This window comes from Myxocyprinus asiaticus, chromosome 43 (assembly GCF_019703515.2).
Source record: "Myxocyprinus asiaticus isolate MX2 ecotype Aquarium Trade chromosome 43, UBuf_Myxa_2, whole genome shotgun sequence".
Classification (NCBI taxonomy): domain Eukaryota; kingdom Metazoa; phylum Chordata; class Actinopteri; order Cypriniformes; family Catostomidae; genus Myxocyprinus; species Myxocyprinus asiaticus.
In genome coordinates this window covers 19,017,435-19,035,755 of record NC_059386.1, presented here as the reverse complement: position 1 = coordinate 19,035,755, position 18,321 = coordinate 19,017,435, and the positions used below count along the sequence as shown (strand labels likewise).

The 18,321-nt window shown below is 37.7% G+C and overlaps 1 protein-coding gene across 7 annotated transcripts; it reads left to right on the top strand.

Annotated features, from left to right (window-relative positions):
• The first annotated feature begins 1,434 nt into the window (after window positions 1–1,434).
• On the top strand, window positions 1,435–17,757 carry LOC127433395 (cell surface glycoprotein MUC18-like). Of its 7 annotated transcripts, none has more exons than XM_051685268.1 (10): window positions 1,435–1,557; window positions 4,497–4,707; window positions 4,807–4,844; window positions 4,935–5,056; window positions 5,182–5,335; window positions 11,789–11,904; window positions 12,038–12,191; window positions 15,570–15,980; window positions 16,760–16,853; window positions 16,943–17,757. In XM_051685268.1, exons 1-10 carry the CDS (start codon window positions 1,515–1,517, stop codon window positions 17,037–17,039), a joined length of 1,440 nt encoding a protein of 479 aa, XP_051541228.1. In that variant the 5' UTR covers window positions 1,435–1,514; the 3' UTR covers window positions 17,040–17,757. The 7 variants fall into 7 exon arrangements, with proteins under 7 accessions (XP_051541228.1, XP_051541227.1, XP_051541224.1 ...); XM_051685265.1 differs by lacking the exons at window positions 1,435–1,557; window positions 4,497–4,707; window positions 4,807–4,844; window positions 4,935–5,056; window positions 5,182–5,335 and adding exons at window positions 9,904–9,936; window positions 10,107–10,335; window positions 10,824–11,171; window positions 11,258–11,379; window positions 11,505–11,658 and having other exon boundaries at window positions 12,038–12,185; XM_051685261.1 differs by lacking the exons at window positions 1,435–1,557; window positions 4,497–4,707; window positions 4,807–4,844; window positions 4,935–5,056; window positions 5,182–5,335 and adding exons at window positions 9,904–9,936; window positions 10,107–10,335; window positions 10,824–11,171; window positions 11,258–11,379; window positions 11,505–11,658.
• The last annotated feature ends 564 nt before the right edge of the window (window positions 17,758–18,321 follow it).

Below are 18,321 nucleotides of genomic sequence, written 5' to 3'. Positions count from 1 at the left end.
TGTGAGCTCCAGTTTCAGGGAGAAAACCCCACAGAGTGGAACCAAAAGCGAGTTCTAAAACAAGTTGTTTTTAACTGTAAAAGATGTAATACAGTCAAGAGGAACTTAACTCTACCACCAAACCCTAAACCTAAAATTAACCCTCAGTGGAGTAAAAATGTAATCTTATAGGGAAAATAAACCTTCGAATCGTGCTTGTCACTAATTCTGCAAACACGATTACTTCCTGGTTTCAATGCAGGATGGAGCATGGGTTTCCTATGCTGTTGATTGCAGCACACTTCAGGTCACACCATAGGATAAGGTAAACACACATGAACTGATGCAAAAATGCCTGATGGCACTTGTCAGTAACTTAGCATATGGGGCCTATGTCATTCATTCATTAATTCAGGGTACTGGAACATTCAGAAGCAACATGTCAGTTTCCTGTGTGATCATGTTGGCTATAGCTCTAAAGATACATTCTGGTGTAGCCTCATTATGGCAAAGCTGAACATGATTTCTGAGTATTCGGAATGAACTGATATACCCATGCCATCAGAACTTAATTTGTCTCACCACTTTAGTCTGGATGCAATTTCTGTCTGTTTACAAGCTCAATTCTGCCTTATTTTTATTGCTGATAATCACAGGCAGGAATATTTTGCACATGACTGCATGATTACATTTATCTCATAGCAGGGGCCACGATAAGATGAAACGGGCCGCCACATTATGCCAAACGGGCCGCGACAGGCCCCCCACTATGTGAGTTAAAATCAAACTAAGCAGAGGTCACTCTACTCTTCTGAAGGGCTCTCTGATTCTCGCCATGATCCTGTGGTCAAAAAGAATCTACCGCAAATCTCATCAGAGCTAATCTGAAATGTCTCTTCTTTGTTATACTGAATATTCAAACTCTCACCAGTAGGCTATTGTTCCCTGTTAGGTGTCATTTAAAGGTAAAACTCCAATAATGCAGAATAACAATTAAAATCAATGCGCATCATGGGACAAAAAGGATCCTAGGTAATTGTAAACAAGTTTGAATATTAGATATAATATCCGCAAACAATAATACCTAGTGCCTGAAGGGGCTTAAAATTTTGATGCGATCTTGAAATAGGGGACTTTCTATATGTTGTATGAACACAAATGTATGAGTCCATGCTGTTGTGAGAGTGCATGTGTGTTTTATCTGCACAAAACTGAATGTGGCCACAGCTTGTTTCATAGATTCAAGGAGGAGGAGGACAAACTGTCTTTAGATACTTTGATAAAATAACATCATTCATCGGGTGGAAGCAACACCAAACTCTTGCCTATACAATTCTCATCTAGACATAAATATATTAAGTCTTTGTCTGTATGCTTGTACAGGGGAAAAAGAAAACTGCATAGCTGACATGAAAGTGTTAATGAATTACTGTGAAATTGGCAGATGATAAAGACAGAATAGAGAAGTAGGTTGTTGCTTTCCTGTGCTCTGCAGCTGCTTGGCACTCTGCGTTAAGACTGTTGTCCTTACAAATATGGCAAATTCTATACTCCTTATTTTTATAGGCATCATACAAGGTAAGTGTGAATCTATTTACTACAAAGAACATGTTTTTACTTTTAAAATGAACCTTTGTGGTTTAGATGCTTCACAAAAATTGTTGATGAAAACTAAAACTAAATGAAACTGAAAACGTCTTTTTTTCTTTATTAAACTTTATTTTAAAAATATACCATATATATATATATATATATATATATAAACTCAGCAAAACAAGAAACGTCCCTTTTTCAGGACACTGTATTTTAAAGATAATTTTGTAAAAATCCAAATAACTATACAGATCTTTATTGTAAAGGGTTTAAACAATGTTTTCCATGCTTGTTCATTGAACCATAAACAATTAATGAACATACACCTGTGGAACGGTCGTTAAGACACTAACAGCTTACAGACGATAGGCAATTAAGGTCACAGTTATAAAAACTTAGGACACTAAAGAGACCTTTCTGCTGACTCTGAAAAACACCAAAAGAAAGATGCCCAGGGTCCCTGCTCATCTGCAAGAACGTGCCTTAAGCATGATGCATGAAGGCATGAGGACTGCAGATGTGGCCAGGGCAATAAATTGCAATGTCCGTACTGTGAGACGCCTAAGACAGTGCTACAGGGAGACAGGAAGGACAGTTGATCGTCCTCAGTGGCAGACCACGTGTAACAACACCTGCACAGGATCGGTACATCCGAATATCACACCTGCGGGACAGGTACAGGATGGCAACAACAACTGCTCGAGTTACACCAGGAACGCAGAATCCCTCCATCAGTGTTCAGACTGTCCGCAATAGGCTGAGAGAGGCTGGACTAAGGGCTTGTAGGTCTGTTGTAAGGCAGGTCCTTACCAGACATCACCGGCAACAACGTCGCCTATGGGCACAAACCCATCTTCGCTGGACCAGACAGGACTGGCAAAAAGTGCTCTTCACTGACGAGTCGCAGTTTTGTCTCACCAGACGTGATGGTCGGACTCGAGTTTATCATCGAAGGAATGAGCGTTACACCGAGGCCTGTACTCTGGAGCGGGATCGATTTGAAGGTGGAGGGTCCATCATGGTCTGGGGCGGTGTGTCACAGCATCATCGGACTGAGCTTGTTGTCATTGCAGGCAATCTCAACGCTGTGCGTTACAGGGAAGACATCCTCCTCCCTCATGTGGTACCCTTCCTGCAGGCTCATCCTGACATGACCCTCCAGCATGACAATGCCACCAGCCATACTGCTCGTTCTGTGCGTGATTTCCTGCAAGACAGGAATGTCAGTGTTCTGCCATGGCCAGCGAAGAGCCCGGATCTCAATCCCATTGAGCACGTCTGGGACCTGTTGGATCAGAGGGTGAGGGCTAGGGCCATTCCCCCCAGAAATGTCCGGGAACTTGCAAGTGCCTTGGTGGAAGAGTGGGGTAACATCTCACAGCAAGAACTGGCAAATCTGGTGCAGTCCATGAGGAGGAGATGCACTGCAGTAATTAATGCAGCTGGTGGCCACACCAGATACTGATTGTTACTTTCGATTTAAACCCCCTTTTGTTCAGGGATACATTATTCCATTTCTGTTAGTCACATGTCTGTGAAACTTGTTCAGTTTATGTCTTAGTTGTTGAATCTTTTTATGTTCATACAAATATTTACACATGTTAATTTGCAGAAAATAAAAGCAGTTGAAAGTGAGAGGACGAGTTTATATGCTGAGTTTATAAACACACTCATTAAGCACTTTATTAGGAACACCTGTACACCTTATTAATGCGATAATCTAATCAGCCAATAATGTGGCAGCAGTGCAATGCATAAAATCATGCAGATATGGGTCAGGAGCTTCAGTTAATGTTCACATCAACCATCAGAATGGGGGAAAAATGTAATCTCCGTGATTTCGACCGTGGCATGATTGCTGGTGCCTGATGGGCTGGTTTGAGGATTTCTGTAACTGCTGAACTCCTGCGATTTTCAAGCACAACAGTCTCTAGAGTTTACTCCGAATGGTGCCAAAAACAAAAAACATCGAGTGAGTGACAGTTCTGCAGACAGAAATGCCTTGTTGATAAATAGAGAATGTCCAGGGCTGTGTTTCCCAAAAGCATCACAAGCTTAAGTTGATTGTAGAGATCACTGACACCAATGGTTTCTATGGTCTACTTAGGCTTCCGATGCTTTTAACTTTTGAAGCCCAAAACTACTAAAATAAAAATGAACTAAATGGAATTACTGCAATGTGTGTTTCCCTGCCTTCAGCCAGAGACAGCTGGGATAGGCTCCAGCACTCTCCATGACTCTACATTGTATAAGCGCCCATTGAAAATGAATGAATAAACAGAATTAGAATGGGAATAAATACATTTTTAAATGGGATTAAATTGTTAAAATTATAATTTCCCTAATGGTAGTGTAACGCTTGTTGGAGGGACAAGACAGGGTGGATTTAGATGCAGATTCTTTTAATAATAAACAAATGCAATGATGATGCAACAAGGAAGGTTATAATTCAGAAGACAAAGTTACAAAACACTACAGCCTTGAAGGGTATCAAAGACTGATAAGGAACAACTGAAACTGAGGGGTATATATGCACATAAAGACTCATGAGTAAACTAGGGACAGCTGGAAACAATCAGGGAGGAAATCAGGAAAACAGACATGGCAAGTAAAAACTTCAAACTAAAAGTTCTAGGTTTCTTCAACAGAAGAAACAGAAAACAGAAAGATGACAAAAAGGGGTTCATACTGTGACAGGTAGCAATGCTAAGACATCAGTTTATATTTATATTCCAAAAGCAGGACATCTAATGAGATCTCTGATGTTTAATTTACAAATAATGTCCTGAGATCAGACACTTCCTCCTATTAATGATATACAATAGCTAAACCTGTTGCATTATTGCCAACTGGTCCAAATAAGTCATTTGTGTTTTTAATTAGTTTTTAACATACTGAATATCATTCTTTACTTTTGTTGGCAGGAATGTACAGTCTCACTGTAGATCATAACGAGTCTGTAACTGCTGTGGAGGGACAGAACATCAGCTTGCATTGCATTGTGGGAGAGGAGAACGATATCAACATTAAACAGCTGGAATGGATTAAACAGCAAGATCAGAAGATCGCTGTGTTCAATCCTCTATTCTCTACACATTATTTTCTACACAATTTTAATCTGCAGTTAATGAACAGGTCAAAAACAGGGAAACTCCAGGGCTCTATTCTGCACATGTATAATGTAACAGTGAAAGACAGTGGAAACTATATTTGTGAATTCATTTCTTATCCTAGTGGCTCATTTAGAGGAACTGCAAAGGTGCAAGTCACAGGTAAACTTATTCATCTATGTAAAGTCTCCCACCCACATCTCTGATAGCACATTTAAAATTGAATAAGTAACATCTGTCTGCTAACTTCAGAGCCTCCAGTATCAGTAAAGATGTCATCAAACCCTTATAAGTTCATAAAAGAGGGAGATGAAGTGAAGATCACTTGTTCAGCTAGTCATTCACCGATCCGTTATAAACTTCAACGGTCAAAGGTAAAATGAAAAACATGACTAGACCACAAAAGCACAGTCATGCTCTTATTTTACAAGTCTTAAACTACAGTTTTATTTACAACGGTTATTCAAATCTCAATCTGATCTGTTTTTGCTCATCATAGGACATGTTATTTTCACTGGAAAGCTTGAATGGAGAGTTCATTTTACACAATGTCACCAGAAACAACAGTGATCTGTATGTCTGTTTTCCTGAATGGGACTCATTAGCCAAAAATCAGCAAGAATTCAACACTTCTGTTCAACTAACTGTGAATTGTGAGTGTTTATTTGAAGAATCCTGAACAATTATTTCCCAAACTTATAAGGAGTTTGTAGGACAATCACACATTACATAAATTAAAATATAGCCAATCAATCTACAGATAATTGCTATTTTTCCATCCAGTCCTTGACAGCATTGAATGTAACATCCGCAGCCCTTTAAAAGTCAGTGTTGGTGAAGACGTGGCGATATCATGTAAAGCAAAAGCTTCTCAGTCCTTGCAGTACAAGTGGATGAAGGTAAGAATTTTCTAATTAAAACAATTAAGAGATTAAAATTAAACATGTAAACAGTCTTGCTTTAAATAAACCATAAGTACTATATGAAACACCTCAGCTTGTTTAAAATGACAAATGCATGTGGTGATTTTTAGGGTGACACAACAGTGTCTTCATCTGACACTTTTCCTCTGACTTCTGTGACTCTGGAGCAGTCAGGAACATATAAACTGACAGCTGCCTTTCAGAACAATCAACTCCAGACAGACATGGCATTTACTATCCATGTTCTCATAAAGACAAGTGAAGGTGAAGTTTTGTATTATTATTTTTTTTATGTTTTTTTTTATTATTATTATATTTTATATATATATAATAAAGTTTAATTGAATCACTTTTCACAGGTGTTACCTCTTATTTATATCAATCTACCCACACTCTGATTTTCTGTGTGTAGGGCTGAGCAAGAATCATGGAGATTATTCTTCAGCAACCTGGTGCATAAGCAATCCTTAAGGATTGTCATGGTATATTGTTGCTGATCTAGTGCAAGAGACTCTTTGATATACTGAATACTGTGCAAACAATATTCCTATTCATCTTCACTTGCTATTACAGGATGGACTGGCCAATAGGAGAAGAGATGTGGGATACCCACAAGACCAGTACCAGAGAATCTGCACTGTTTGGAAAATATGTCCCAAAATGGGGCGGTGTGCACATTGTATTACACATCAGTCATCTAATATGGGCGCATGATACATGACACATGTCTATTATGCAATGTGCTTGTGGCAGTAGCACAAATATTAACTAAATTCTATAATTTTTTAATTCAATCAATACATTTAACTAGTATGGTCATTTAAAAAAAAGATCAATATCATAGTTGTCTAGTATGCAGTATAGTATGTAAAAAAAATAAATAAAAAAAAATGTATTTTTCCAAACATTTAATACAATTTGAGTTAAATTTTAAGTAAATTGTCAAGAAAAAGTATGTAAACCCTTTGGAATTAGTTGGTTTTCTGCATTAATTGGTATAAAATGTGATCTCATCTTCATCAAAGTCACAAGTATAGACAGCTAACAACACACAAACAATTATGATCTTTCATGTCTTTATTGAACATATCTTATTAAAATAAAACAGTGCTGTGGAAAATGTAAGTGAACCCTTGGATTTAATTACTGGTCGATCCTCTTTGGCAGTAATAAACTCAAACAAGTGTTTCCGGTAGCTGCGGATTAGACGTTCAGAGGGAATTTTGGAACATTCTTCCTTACAGAACTGCTTCAGTTCAGCCATATTCTTAGGATGTCTGGTGTGAATGGCTCTCTTGAGGTCATTCCACAGCATCTCTATTGGGTTAAGGTCTGGGCTCTGACTGGGCCACTCCAAAAGGTGGATTTCCTTTTTTCCAAGCCATTCTGTAGTGGATTTACTTTGATATTTAGGGTCATTGTCCTGCTGCATCACCCAACTTCTACTGAGCTTCAGCTGGTGCACAGCCACCCTGACATTATCCTGTAGGATATCTTGATAAACTTGGAAATTAATTTTTCCCTTGATGATGGCAAGCGGTCCAGGCCCTGAAGCAGCAAAGCAGCCCCAAATTAGGTGTATCCACCGTACTTTACCGTTGGGACGATGTTTTCATGTTGGTATGCGGTCCCTTTTTTACACCATACGTAGTGCTTCGTGTTCTTCCCAAACAATTCAATCTTAGTTTCATCAGTCCAAAAAACATTTTCCCAGTAGCATTGTGGAGAGTCAAGGTGGTCTTTGGTAAACTTGAGGCATGCAGCAATGTTTTTGTTGGAAAGCAGCGGCTTCCTTCGTGGTGTCCTGCTATGGGCACCATGCCTGTTTAATGTTTTCAGTACAGTAGACTCATGAACAGAGATGTTAATCAGTTCCAGTGATTCCTTCAAGTCTTTAGCTGTCACTCTAGGGTTCATTTTTACCTCACTGAGCATTCTGCGGTGTGCCCTTGGAGTTATCTTGGCTGGACGGCCACTTCTATGGAGAGTATCCACAGTACTAAATCGACTCCATTTATAGACAGTTTGTCTTACTGTGGACAGATGAATATCTAAGCTCTTTGAGATAACTTTTAACCCTTTTCAGCATTATGCAAAGCAACAATTCTTGATCGTAGGTCTTCCGAAATCTGTTGTTTGTAAGGCATGGTCCACATCAGCAGATGCTTCTTGTGAATGACAATCTCAAATATAAGAAGTGTGTGTGCGTGTGTGTAGGTGTTTTATTTATTTATTTATTTTTACTTTTATTGATTGGACAGTGGAGAGACACCAGAAAATGGTAAGGAGAAGAGGGAGTGAGGGATCTGTTAAATGACTTAAAAGTAAATGCAATAATTTATCAATATGGACCACACATGAAAAATGAATCAGCTTGTATTTCATAAATCAAAATAGCTTTTTGTCAGGAGGACTCTGAATTATACACACCAAATTTTGTGACACTTTTCACATTTCCGGGTAAGTACATCTGGAAGTAAGTATAAGGCACAACGCGGAAGAAGAGCACAAATGGGAGAGGTAATTGGAAGACCATGGATCATTTTGCATTCCCAATAGCAGCAACAGTAAAATAAAAAATTCACTTTTAGATTTCCACAAAAGAGAAAAATAAAAAAATTATAATTAGAATGACGTGGATTACAGCAGTCCAAAAAGAGAAAGATTTCAAATTGACTGTCACTCCTTCAGCAGCTGTATTTGAAACCGCTTTGCAGCAGTGTTGACTAGTTGGCAAGATTTAAAAAAAAAAAAAAATACATATATATATATATATATATATATATATATATTATTATTATTATTATTATTATTATTATTTTTTTTTTTTATTTTTTTTTTTTATTATTATAAAAAAGTTTGCTAAATTTAACCTATTAAATGAAGGAGGGAATACATCATAAAAGTCTCTTAAAATGGTCCATTGGTCCAACTGCCCAGGACAAGTTTGAAAAAATGTTAATCAGCTAAATTAAATCAGCACGTTGCTTCTGAATGTTTATATATTCTATAATTGACCACGTTGAGCCGAATTTCTGACAAGCACCATCCCCCATCAAATATTTTTGTATTATCTCAAATGTGGTCGTCTTTCACTGCTAGTATTGATAGCACTGATAGAGGTTGTATTTTTGCTCTAAAATTAATTTTTTACCACTGACTGTTAGATTTAATGTTGTGGTTTGGGTTAGAAGGTAGAGCTGGGTAGAACCCAGCCAAACTGAATATTATATTATGCAGTAGTAGGCTAATGTGTGTCTGTCATAAATTCTTCACTTTCACACATTATTTTAAGGCTCTCTGATTAAAACCACCAGTCCTTATTCTTCTTGAAGGAAGACCTTTGAGATTCTGTGTAAAAAAAAATATGTTTCTTCATTCTGTCATCTCCAGTGACAGAAATAGAGTAAGCAGGAGTCTCCTCTTCTGTGTCACTGCATGTCTTTCACATTCTGTGCACTGTATGAACCCATGAACAAAAACATTTGCCATTACGCAAATGTTAAATTAAAGTTAAACCAGTCACTATCAAAATCCTCGCTTATATTTCTGTGTGTGTTTGGCATGAACATCCGCAGGCGGCACGCACTTTGGAGCGTTTCAGATGCTGTCAATCTTCACGCACTCTTCAGCAGCTGCTCAGACTGAGATCTGCGGTGCGGCTCAGTGAGACAGCTAGAGTGTCACATGATGCAATAAGTCTGGTTAAAGCAATACAAAAACGCAGCAGTCATGGAATTTCTAGATTCACTTAAAATGTTGTCCCATGCTGTTGCTTATGTTGAGGCAGTTGAGGGAGGGGGGCCTCCAGGAAGCTAGATCAAGCCTTGCATGATCATAATCCGTCCCTGCATGAACCTGTTGTCCCATAAAATCTATAGTGGCAAATCTCATTTAAGCTACTGTAAGCTGACATATCTTGCCTTTGTTAAACTGAATTTTCAAAGTCTCACCATTATAGCTTCCTGTCAGGTGTCATCCAAAGGTAGAGCTTTAATAATGCACAATAACAAAGGAGCTCAATGCTAATTGTAAAACAGTCTGATATTTCATGCCTGCAAGGGCTTTAAACATTGATGTGGTCTTGAAAGGACTGTCTGCTGTGTGTGTGTGTGCGTGTGTGTGTGTGTGTGTGTGTGTGTGTGTGTGTGTGTGTGTGTGTGTGTGTGTGTGTGTGTGTGTGCATATATGACGGTGTGTGAAAGTGGATGTGTTCCTGTGTGCATGTGTGTCATCTGCACACAGGTAAATGGTCACTGCTTGTCACATTGATGCATTCTGGCAGGAAACCGAGGAATGCACGCTGACTGTCAACACATAAATGAAATCAGGTCATAATTCATGTTCAAGCCGTGCCTTTTACATATAAGGAGTTTAAACACCAGAACTGAAAGCTAAAAAAAACCTGTAGATTAGGAGAAGGTTAAAGTGATGTCTACACAATTTTACTCTAGACATAAGTGCATATCTCCATTAAATTGTTTGTGCGTCTGCTGTTCAGGAGGTCAGAAAACGCTACTGCATAGCTGAAATGAAACCAAGCAACTGCCAATACAGACAGACAAGAGAAATAGGTTTTGGTAGACGGTGAAAACTGTCTCTCTGGTGGTGTAGCTCATTTCCTGTGCTCTGCTGATGCTGTTGTTTGGCACTTTCTGTTAAGATTGTTGTCCTCACAGAGATGGCTGAGGCAACTTATAAACTTCTTAGACTTTTATGCATCGTACAAGGTAAGAGTGGCCTGATTTTCCATTTTAATTAAGGTAGAACTTTTATTGGCTTTAAAAATAACTCTTCCTTTAAGTTTATGTATAATCCTAAAGCAGGGAATCTAATTAGGCATCTATTGTTAGATACACATAAATGAGACTACAGTCCAACTGGGAAAAGCTGAAGATGGTTTGCTGGCTTTAGACTGGTTTAAGAGGTTCTAGCTGGTCTTCGACAGGTTTAGCTGGTCAGTCAACTGGTCTTCCAGCATGACCAGCTGACAAGTGTCCAAAAGCCCTCTAAAACCAGCAAACCAGACCAACCTGGGAGACCAGCTAAGACTGGTTGTTTCTTTTTTAACAGGAAAAGGAGATTAAACATTTTGTACACCATGTGTAAATGGTGTGAATGTCATTGATTTAGATTAGATGTATTATTGCTAACTTGTCCAATGAAGTAATCTGTGGTTTTATGGAAACTGATTATCACTCATTAAATTGGTTGCTAGGAATGTATGGCCTTATTATATATCATCATGAATCTGTAACTGCTGTGGAGGGCCAGAACATCAGCCTGCCCTGCATTGTGGGAGAGGAGAATGATATCAACATTAACCAACTGGAATGGATTAAACAACAAGATCAGAAGATCGCTGTTTTCAATCCTCAATTCTCTACACATTATTTTCTACACAATTTCAATCTGCAGTTAATGAACAGGTCAAAAACAGGGAAACTCCAGGGCTCTATTCTGCACATGTACAAAGTTACAATGAAAGACAGTGGAAACTATATTTGTGAAATGACTTCTTTTCCAAATGGCTCATTAAGAAAAACTACACAGCTGCAAGTCACAGGTACACTTGTTAACATACATTCTTAAGAGCACATCTTTGATAGCACATTTAAAATTGAATAAGTAACATCTGTCTGCTAACTTCAGAGCCTCCAGTATCAGTAAAGATGTCATCAAACCCTTATAAGTTCATAAAAGAGGGAGATGAAGTGAAGATCATTTGTTCAGCTAGTCATTCACCGATCCGTTATAAACTTCAACGGTCAAAGGTAAGATGAAAAACATGACCAGACCACAAAAGCACAGTCATGCTCTTATTTTACAAGTCTTAAACTACAGTTTTGTTTACAACGGTTATTCAAATCTCAGTCTGATCTGTTTTTGCTCATCGTAGGACATGTTATTTTCACTGGAAAGCTTGAATGGAGAGTTCATTTTACACAATGTCACCAGAAACAACAGTGATCTGTATGTCTGTTTTCCTGAATGGGACTCATTAGCCAAAAATCAGCAAGAATTCAACACTTCTGTTCAACTAACTGTGAATTGTGAGTGTTTATTTGAAGAATCCTGAACAATTACTTCCCAAACTTATAGGGAGTTTGTGGGATAATCACACATTACATAAATTAAAATATAGCCAATCAATCTACAGATAATTGCTATTTTTCCAACCAGTCCTTGACAGCATTGAATGTAACATCCGCAGCCCTTTAAAAGTCAGTGTTGGTGAAGACGTGGCGATATCTTGTAAAGCAAAAGCTTCTCAGTCCTTGCAGTACAAGTGGATGAAGGTAAGAATTTTCTAATTAAAACAATTAAGATATTAAAATTAAACATTTAAACAGTCTTGTTTAAATAAACAATAAGTACTATATGAAACACCTCAGCTTGTTTAAAATGACAAATGCATGTGGTGATTTTTAGGGTGACACAACAGTGTCTTCATCTGACACTTTTCCTCTGACTTCTGTGACTCTGGAGCAGTCAGGAACATATAAACTGACAGCTGCCTTTCAGAACAATCAACTCCAGACAGACATGGCATTTACTATCCATGTTCTCACAAAAACAAGTGAGAGTAAGAAAAAGTTTTTTTATATATTCCTTTGTAAATGCAATGGCTTTTTGTAAATATTTAAAATATGAATAATAGACTATAAAACCTCAGTTTGCCCAAAGCGATGTTGACTGATAAGCAAACAATGGAAAACAATTTCAAAATCATTGAAGCCCTTGGGAATTAATTATACATTTTAAAGTAGAGGTTAATTGATCCGTTTCAACAACCCTCTTGCGAAGCCCTCCAGGGCATCTTGTTTTATGAAGGGCCTTGAGGTACTTTTGTGTGCGCGTGCGTGTGTGTGTGTATGTGTGGGCAGGTTTAAGTGGTTTACGAGGACTTTTTAGGTTATAAACTGGTAATTACAAGGGTATTATGCTATAAATGTGGTTTATGAGGACATTTCTAGTGTCCCCATAATTTAAATCGCTTAAAAAAACATACTAAAAATTTTTTAATTGAAAATGTAAAAATGCAGAAAGTTTTGTGTGTGTGTGTGTGTGTGTGTGTGTGTGTGTGTGTGTATGTGTGTGTGTTTTAGGTCATTCTGCAAGCTGCACTATATAGTTTTTTATGATAAGCACTTCCTGCGCCATGCCACAGTGGTGAAAATGGCCTTGACAATGAATAAAATCACTGTGAAAACTCACACCACAACATCTGCCCTGTTTGTGGCACTCTACATTAAAGTATTGTAAAGTACTTTTAAAGTCAACATGAAATCAAAATAGACCCTATTAATAGACCCTTTATTAAAGGAATGATTTGTGTTCAATACATATTTTGCTTAAATGACAGCATTTGTGGTGTAATGTTGTAACATTAAAATAATATAAAATAACATTAAAATACACAATGTTTCAAAAGTGTAGCCACAAGATGTAAACATTATACTGTACTTGTTATATCCAATATTACAAATTATTTGTCATGACGACGCAATGCCGGTGAAGCATGTAAGCAATTTTAGCACACCAAAATCATGTTAACATGTATAATGTTTATGTCTTGTTGCAATACTTTTTTAATCCGGGTTCAATACAAGTTAAGCTCAATCGACAGCATTTGTGGCATAATGTTGACAACCACAAAAATTAATTTTTACATGCCCCTTGCTTTTCTTTAAAAAAAGCACAAATCTGGGTTCCAGTGAGGCACTTACAATGTAAGTGAATGGGGCCAGTTCTTAAATGCTAAGATGCTCACTGTTTTAAAAGTATAGCCACAATACATAAACAATATGCATGTTAACATGATTTTAGTGTGATAAAAATCAATTACTAGCCTTTTCTGTGTAAAGTTATAACCAATTTTACAACTTCTTTGCCATGACGATGTAATGTCAAAAAACCCTTAAACCCTTAAACCCTAAACTGACTGTAAAAATAAAGATTTAAACAACTTTACAGCTCAAATAATACATGAGTTTTAACAGAAGAATTAATATATGTGCTTATATAAAAATATAAGCTTCACATTTCTGCTTTTAAACCCTCCAAAATGTGCCCTACTCACTTCCATTGTAAGAGCCTCACTGGAACCTATAAAAAAAAGGAGGGGCCAGTTTTTTTTTTTTTTTTTTTTTGTGGTAATCAACATTATGTCACAAATGCTGTCAAATGAGCTTAACTTGTACTGAACCCGGAATATTCCTTTAATACATGTTTGTGGTCTTATTGTGAATGATTCAGCAGTCCATGTTATTCCACAAAAATCTTTTTAAAAATCCAGTCATCAGTCATATATATTAATTTTCTCAATCCAATCAATTCCCAGTGCATAATATAACACATTTTTTTTCATTGAATATCCCATTTCACTCAGAATGCGATTTCATATTGACTTTAAGGGCCAATTTTACTATATCTAGTGCAATGTTCTACCATTCTTCGATTTTGCAAAGTAATGAACAATGTCTGGGGTGTGACTTTTATATGATCCAGCCATTGACCACGTTTACATGCACTTAAGAGAACGGTTTATTCCAGGGTTTTTGCAAAAAACAGCATTCTGAAACATCATGTGGGTGAGAACGCCATTTTCATTATGCTGCTTAAGGGATTAAGAGAAAGTGGTTTAACACACTCAGGTTTCTCCCGAAGGACGTGTCTTAATGTGGCCATGTAAACACATAAGTGGTGTTATGAGTGCGCATGTGCCTGAACAGACCGAATAACAAACGTCATAGGATGGAGCACAACAACAAGTCAACACAGCGAAAATAATTCAACATTTTTCTGGTAGTACAGTGGGAAAAGCATATACACAACAAACTACTGTATACCCATTTACACACACCAATGTAAATAAAATATCGACAGTCTCTCACGTTTGCGTATATGCGCTCCTGCATTGGGGGAATCTCTGAGTTTTACGTAAGAGGGAAATCCCACTATTTCAGAGCAAATCCACTGCAGATCGGGATGCAAAGTTAAGGAAACAAAAACAGAAACAAATCTGGAATATCTGTAAATAAAGCGAAGCAACGGGGAATAAAAATAGCAACGTCTTCCTCGGATAGCATGTTTGTTGTGGTGCCTTCACGTGCTATTGGAATTATCGTAAATACGAGTTTCCACTCGAGAGTTGCACATGAACAACGCCTCAAGTCGTAATTACGACTGGGAAACTCTGAGATAATTTTGATACCCGAGATTCCGAGAAGGGAGAAGTCGTAAACTTTCAACATGGTGGAGGAGAGTACAGTTTCTTTAGTGAATGACAGGTTTTAATCATTTTTCTAAATACAGCTAATTGTTCGTGCTTTCCATTTCGGTCATATTTATTTATGTATATCAGCAACAATTTGATGCATGTTGTACATTTTCACACAGTGAAAAAGCTTGTATTTGACCAAATTTCCATTATCGTCAGCAAGTTAACTGAGTAATATGGATTATGGTGTCAAAATAAAAGTTCCTTATGAAATATGTATGAATAAATCTGCCATTGTTCATATTTCCTGTTCTTTGTGACAACAAAGCACTTGAACGTGATACTTGTAATTACCACTTCAGAAGTGGGAAGTAGGATAATTCCGATAGCACATGAAGGCAGCATTATTTACACAAGTGTCACGGGGACATTAAGTTGCTGTGGAGACAGCTGCTTACTGACCAAGCATGTTTACGGGAGTAAAGAATACAGTGCATGTAAACCGGAACGCTGCTCTCTCGAAATAACATGCTTTCTCACAAGACTATTTCTGATGTCCATGTAAACGTAGTCATGACAGTAAAACAAACTTAATCAATCTTTCCAAGACCTATGTGTCTCTGTCTATTTATCTTTTGTGTTGGTCCTGAAGATTATGGGCAAACTATTTTTGTTGTTAATTTATCCCTATGTACATTATTTATTTATACTTTTATCCTTCCCTAATAATTTATATTGAAGGAACTACAACGCAGACCACACATTCCATAGTAAGAAGCTTCAGCACTGCATTTCCATTTCTCAATCAAACCAGCAAACATCTGAGCAACTTGACTTCAGTGGAGACCAGCTCAATGAAAACTGGCTCTACTGTGACAACAACAGAATCTGGCCACTTACTGACAAGCACAGCAAAACCATATGCAACTATGGCAACCCTTGAACTCATTGGCAGGTCTTCTGCTCCTCCTGTTGGCAATGCATCCACATTACATGCAACCACTGCAAACTCTACACACACCTCATATACAGTAAATCTGAGCACAATGCCAGATTCAACAACCAGAAGCAAAGTATTTACATCTGCTGTCCTGAGGAAAAACATCACCACCAACTCTACAGTGAGTGGCCCCAGTGTGACAACACCAAAAGGTATATTAACATGAAATAAAATGTGTTGCACGATTCTGTGTTTGGAAATGTTTGTCTTTGTTACTGTTTATCAGAATGCAGTAATGTTGCTCTGCCTCTGGAACTACTTTCTTTTTCAGCTAACGTCACCTACAGTAGGTCCCGCTGGCTATTTTTTAATGTAAACCAATAGCCAAATAGCTATTTAGGCTTTGTTTTTGGCTACTGTTTCTAGATATTGTAGCCTTTCTAAAATATTGCCAATAGATAATGCAGTCATTTAATGGCAGTCAAAATTAATGTAATATTTTTTTTACATTACATTGGGTTGCTGTACATTCAAAATGCTTTTGGGGGTAAAACTGACCTTCAGCCTCCACTATACGGTCACATTCAGGTTAATTTTGGTATAGAACACCTACTTTTTACAATCCAATAAACTGACATTCCTCCAATCCCAATGGATGAAATGAAGTCCTGCCATCCTCACTGAATAACCTGCTTCGCTCAGAAATACATCACATTACGGAAGTAAAAATGTGTTGCGAAAGCCATTTATTATCAACTTTAAACTAATTCAATTAATATAAAGTCATTAGTCATTCATGATAGCTTGTGAATGATATCAATGTGTTGTACAAATATTCAAACAGACCTGCACATGACAACAGAAACAGGATATGCATTGGGGCATATAACAGAGCTTATACCAAAACTATTACTGGTTGAATTTGGCAGGTCAATTTGGAAACCTCACATATGTATTTTCCTCTTTTCTTTCCCTCTCCTACTCTCTCAAGCCTCAAAAAGCACTGCATATATCGCTGTCCCTATTGTGTTGCTGTTGCTAGTGTTGATTATGCTTCTGTATAGAAGACATCTCAACCAGAAAAGGTGAGAGACAAAGACCGTTTGCGTATCTTCTGTCATTTAAAACAGTGGCTAATAATATCTTTATTTGGATTTTCACTTTTTCTTTTCAGAATGGATATGCCACCCCCATTCAAGCCTCCTCCACCACCAGTGAAGTACACATCAGTAAGGAACCAGGAAGTCTGCATGACTGATATTATAGTTTGACTGTCTCATGCACTTTAATGCCACCCACAGACTGTGAGCCAAAAATGTACTGACTGTAAAAAAATAAAATTTTCGGTTCAAGTGAACTGAGGCCAAATGTAATATTTTTAGTTTTCATGTTGTGATGAGGAGGATGATGATGCACGGCCGGCACTGAATAAGCTGATGAGCGGGAGTGCAAGATAAAGGGGAGCCAGAGGTGCCAGTTCGAGAGAGATGCACGCGGCTGCGTTGCATGTGTGTCCATATGTTTATGTTTGTTTTATGTTGAGTTTCTGATTAAACTTTACATTGACTGTTCAGCCAGTTCCCACCTCCTCCTTGCCCATCCCTTACCCTGTTACATTGGTGCCTCCGGCTCCCCTTTATCTAGCTCTCCCGCTGATCCGCTGATTCAGCGCCAGCCGTGCATCGTCAATTGCCTCTCGAGCTTTACAAAGCAAACCACTCCTACACTGTGACTGTGTAACATTTTCCCTGAAATGTGTGAAAGTTCAAAAATTGGCAAAGTTACATGTGAGAGTGGAGGTGGGCTCAAAAGCCTGGTGAATTCCCGAAAAGTGAAAGACCCTACAGGAAATGTTAAAGTTTAATCAGCAAATCAACTATTATTTTCAATATATCAGTTTTGCATTCAAATACAATTACAGTACAGCTGCAAATACAATGTGTATGTTTATTTCTGTAGCATTGCATGTTACAAGTAAAACCCAATCTACATGCTAACATTGGTCTCCTGTGGTTGTCTGTCCTGTGGTTAAAGTGAAGGCTACTGTTCTGTGGCATAATGTCTGTTAACAAAGCGAAGGCTACAACAATGGATCGTTTTTCAGGCCCCATAAAACCTCAGCTTTCATCTCAGATAGATGACAAACTAGCTGCCAATACCACATCAGAGTGACGGACAGAGATGGTACTATCCTCAACTTTGCAGGTCATTGCCAAATATGGCCTCAGTGTTTTTAATCAACAAAAGCAAAAGTGTTCAAAGTGGCAACTCACTGCTCTGGTCACCATTTCTGTTGACTTTCAATAAAGGCTTTTGTTTATAAGGTGGTTATAAACTTAGGCTGTATTGCTGTTCTGTAAATGTATTTTACACAAAGTTCTGCATTTGAAAATGCAGTTTCTTTTTAAAACAAGCCTTCATTGATTGTAGAGAGAACATTGTTATTAAAGGAATATTCCGGGTTCAATATAAATTAAGTTAAATCAACGGCATTTGTGGCATAATGTTGATTACCACAAAAAAATATTTTGACTCATCCCTCCATTTCTTTAA

Bases quoted from the DNA above. Each gene is read 5' to 3' on its own strand.
- LOC127433395 (XM_051685261.1), top strand. From the start codon at position 10,287: ATGGCTGAGGCAACTTATAAACTTCTTAGACTTTTATGCATCGTACAA. The intron at 10,336-10,823 runs GTAAGAGTGGCC...ATTGGTTGCTAG, and splicing joins ACTTTTATGCATCGTACAAG to GAATGTATGGCCTTATTATA. The intron at 12,192-15,569 runs GTAAGAAAAAGT...TTTATATTGAAG, and splicing joins TCTCACAAAAACAAGTGAGA to GAACTACAACGCAGACCACA.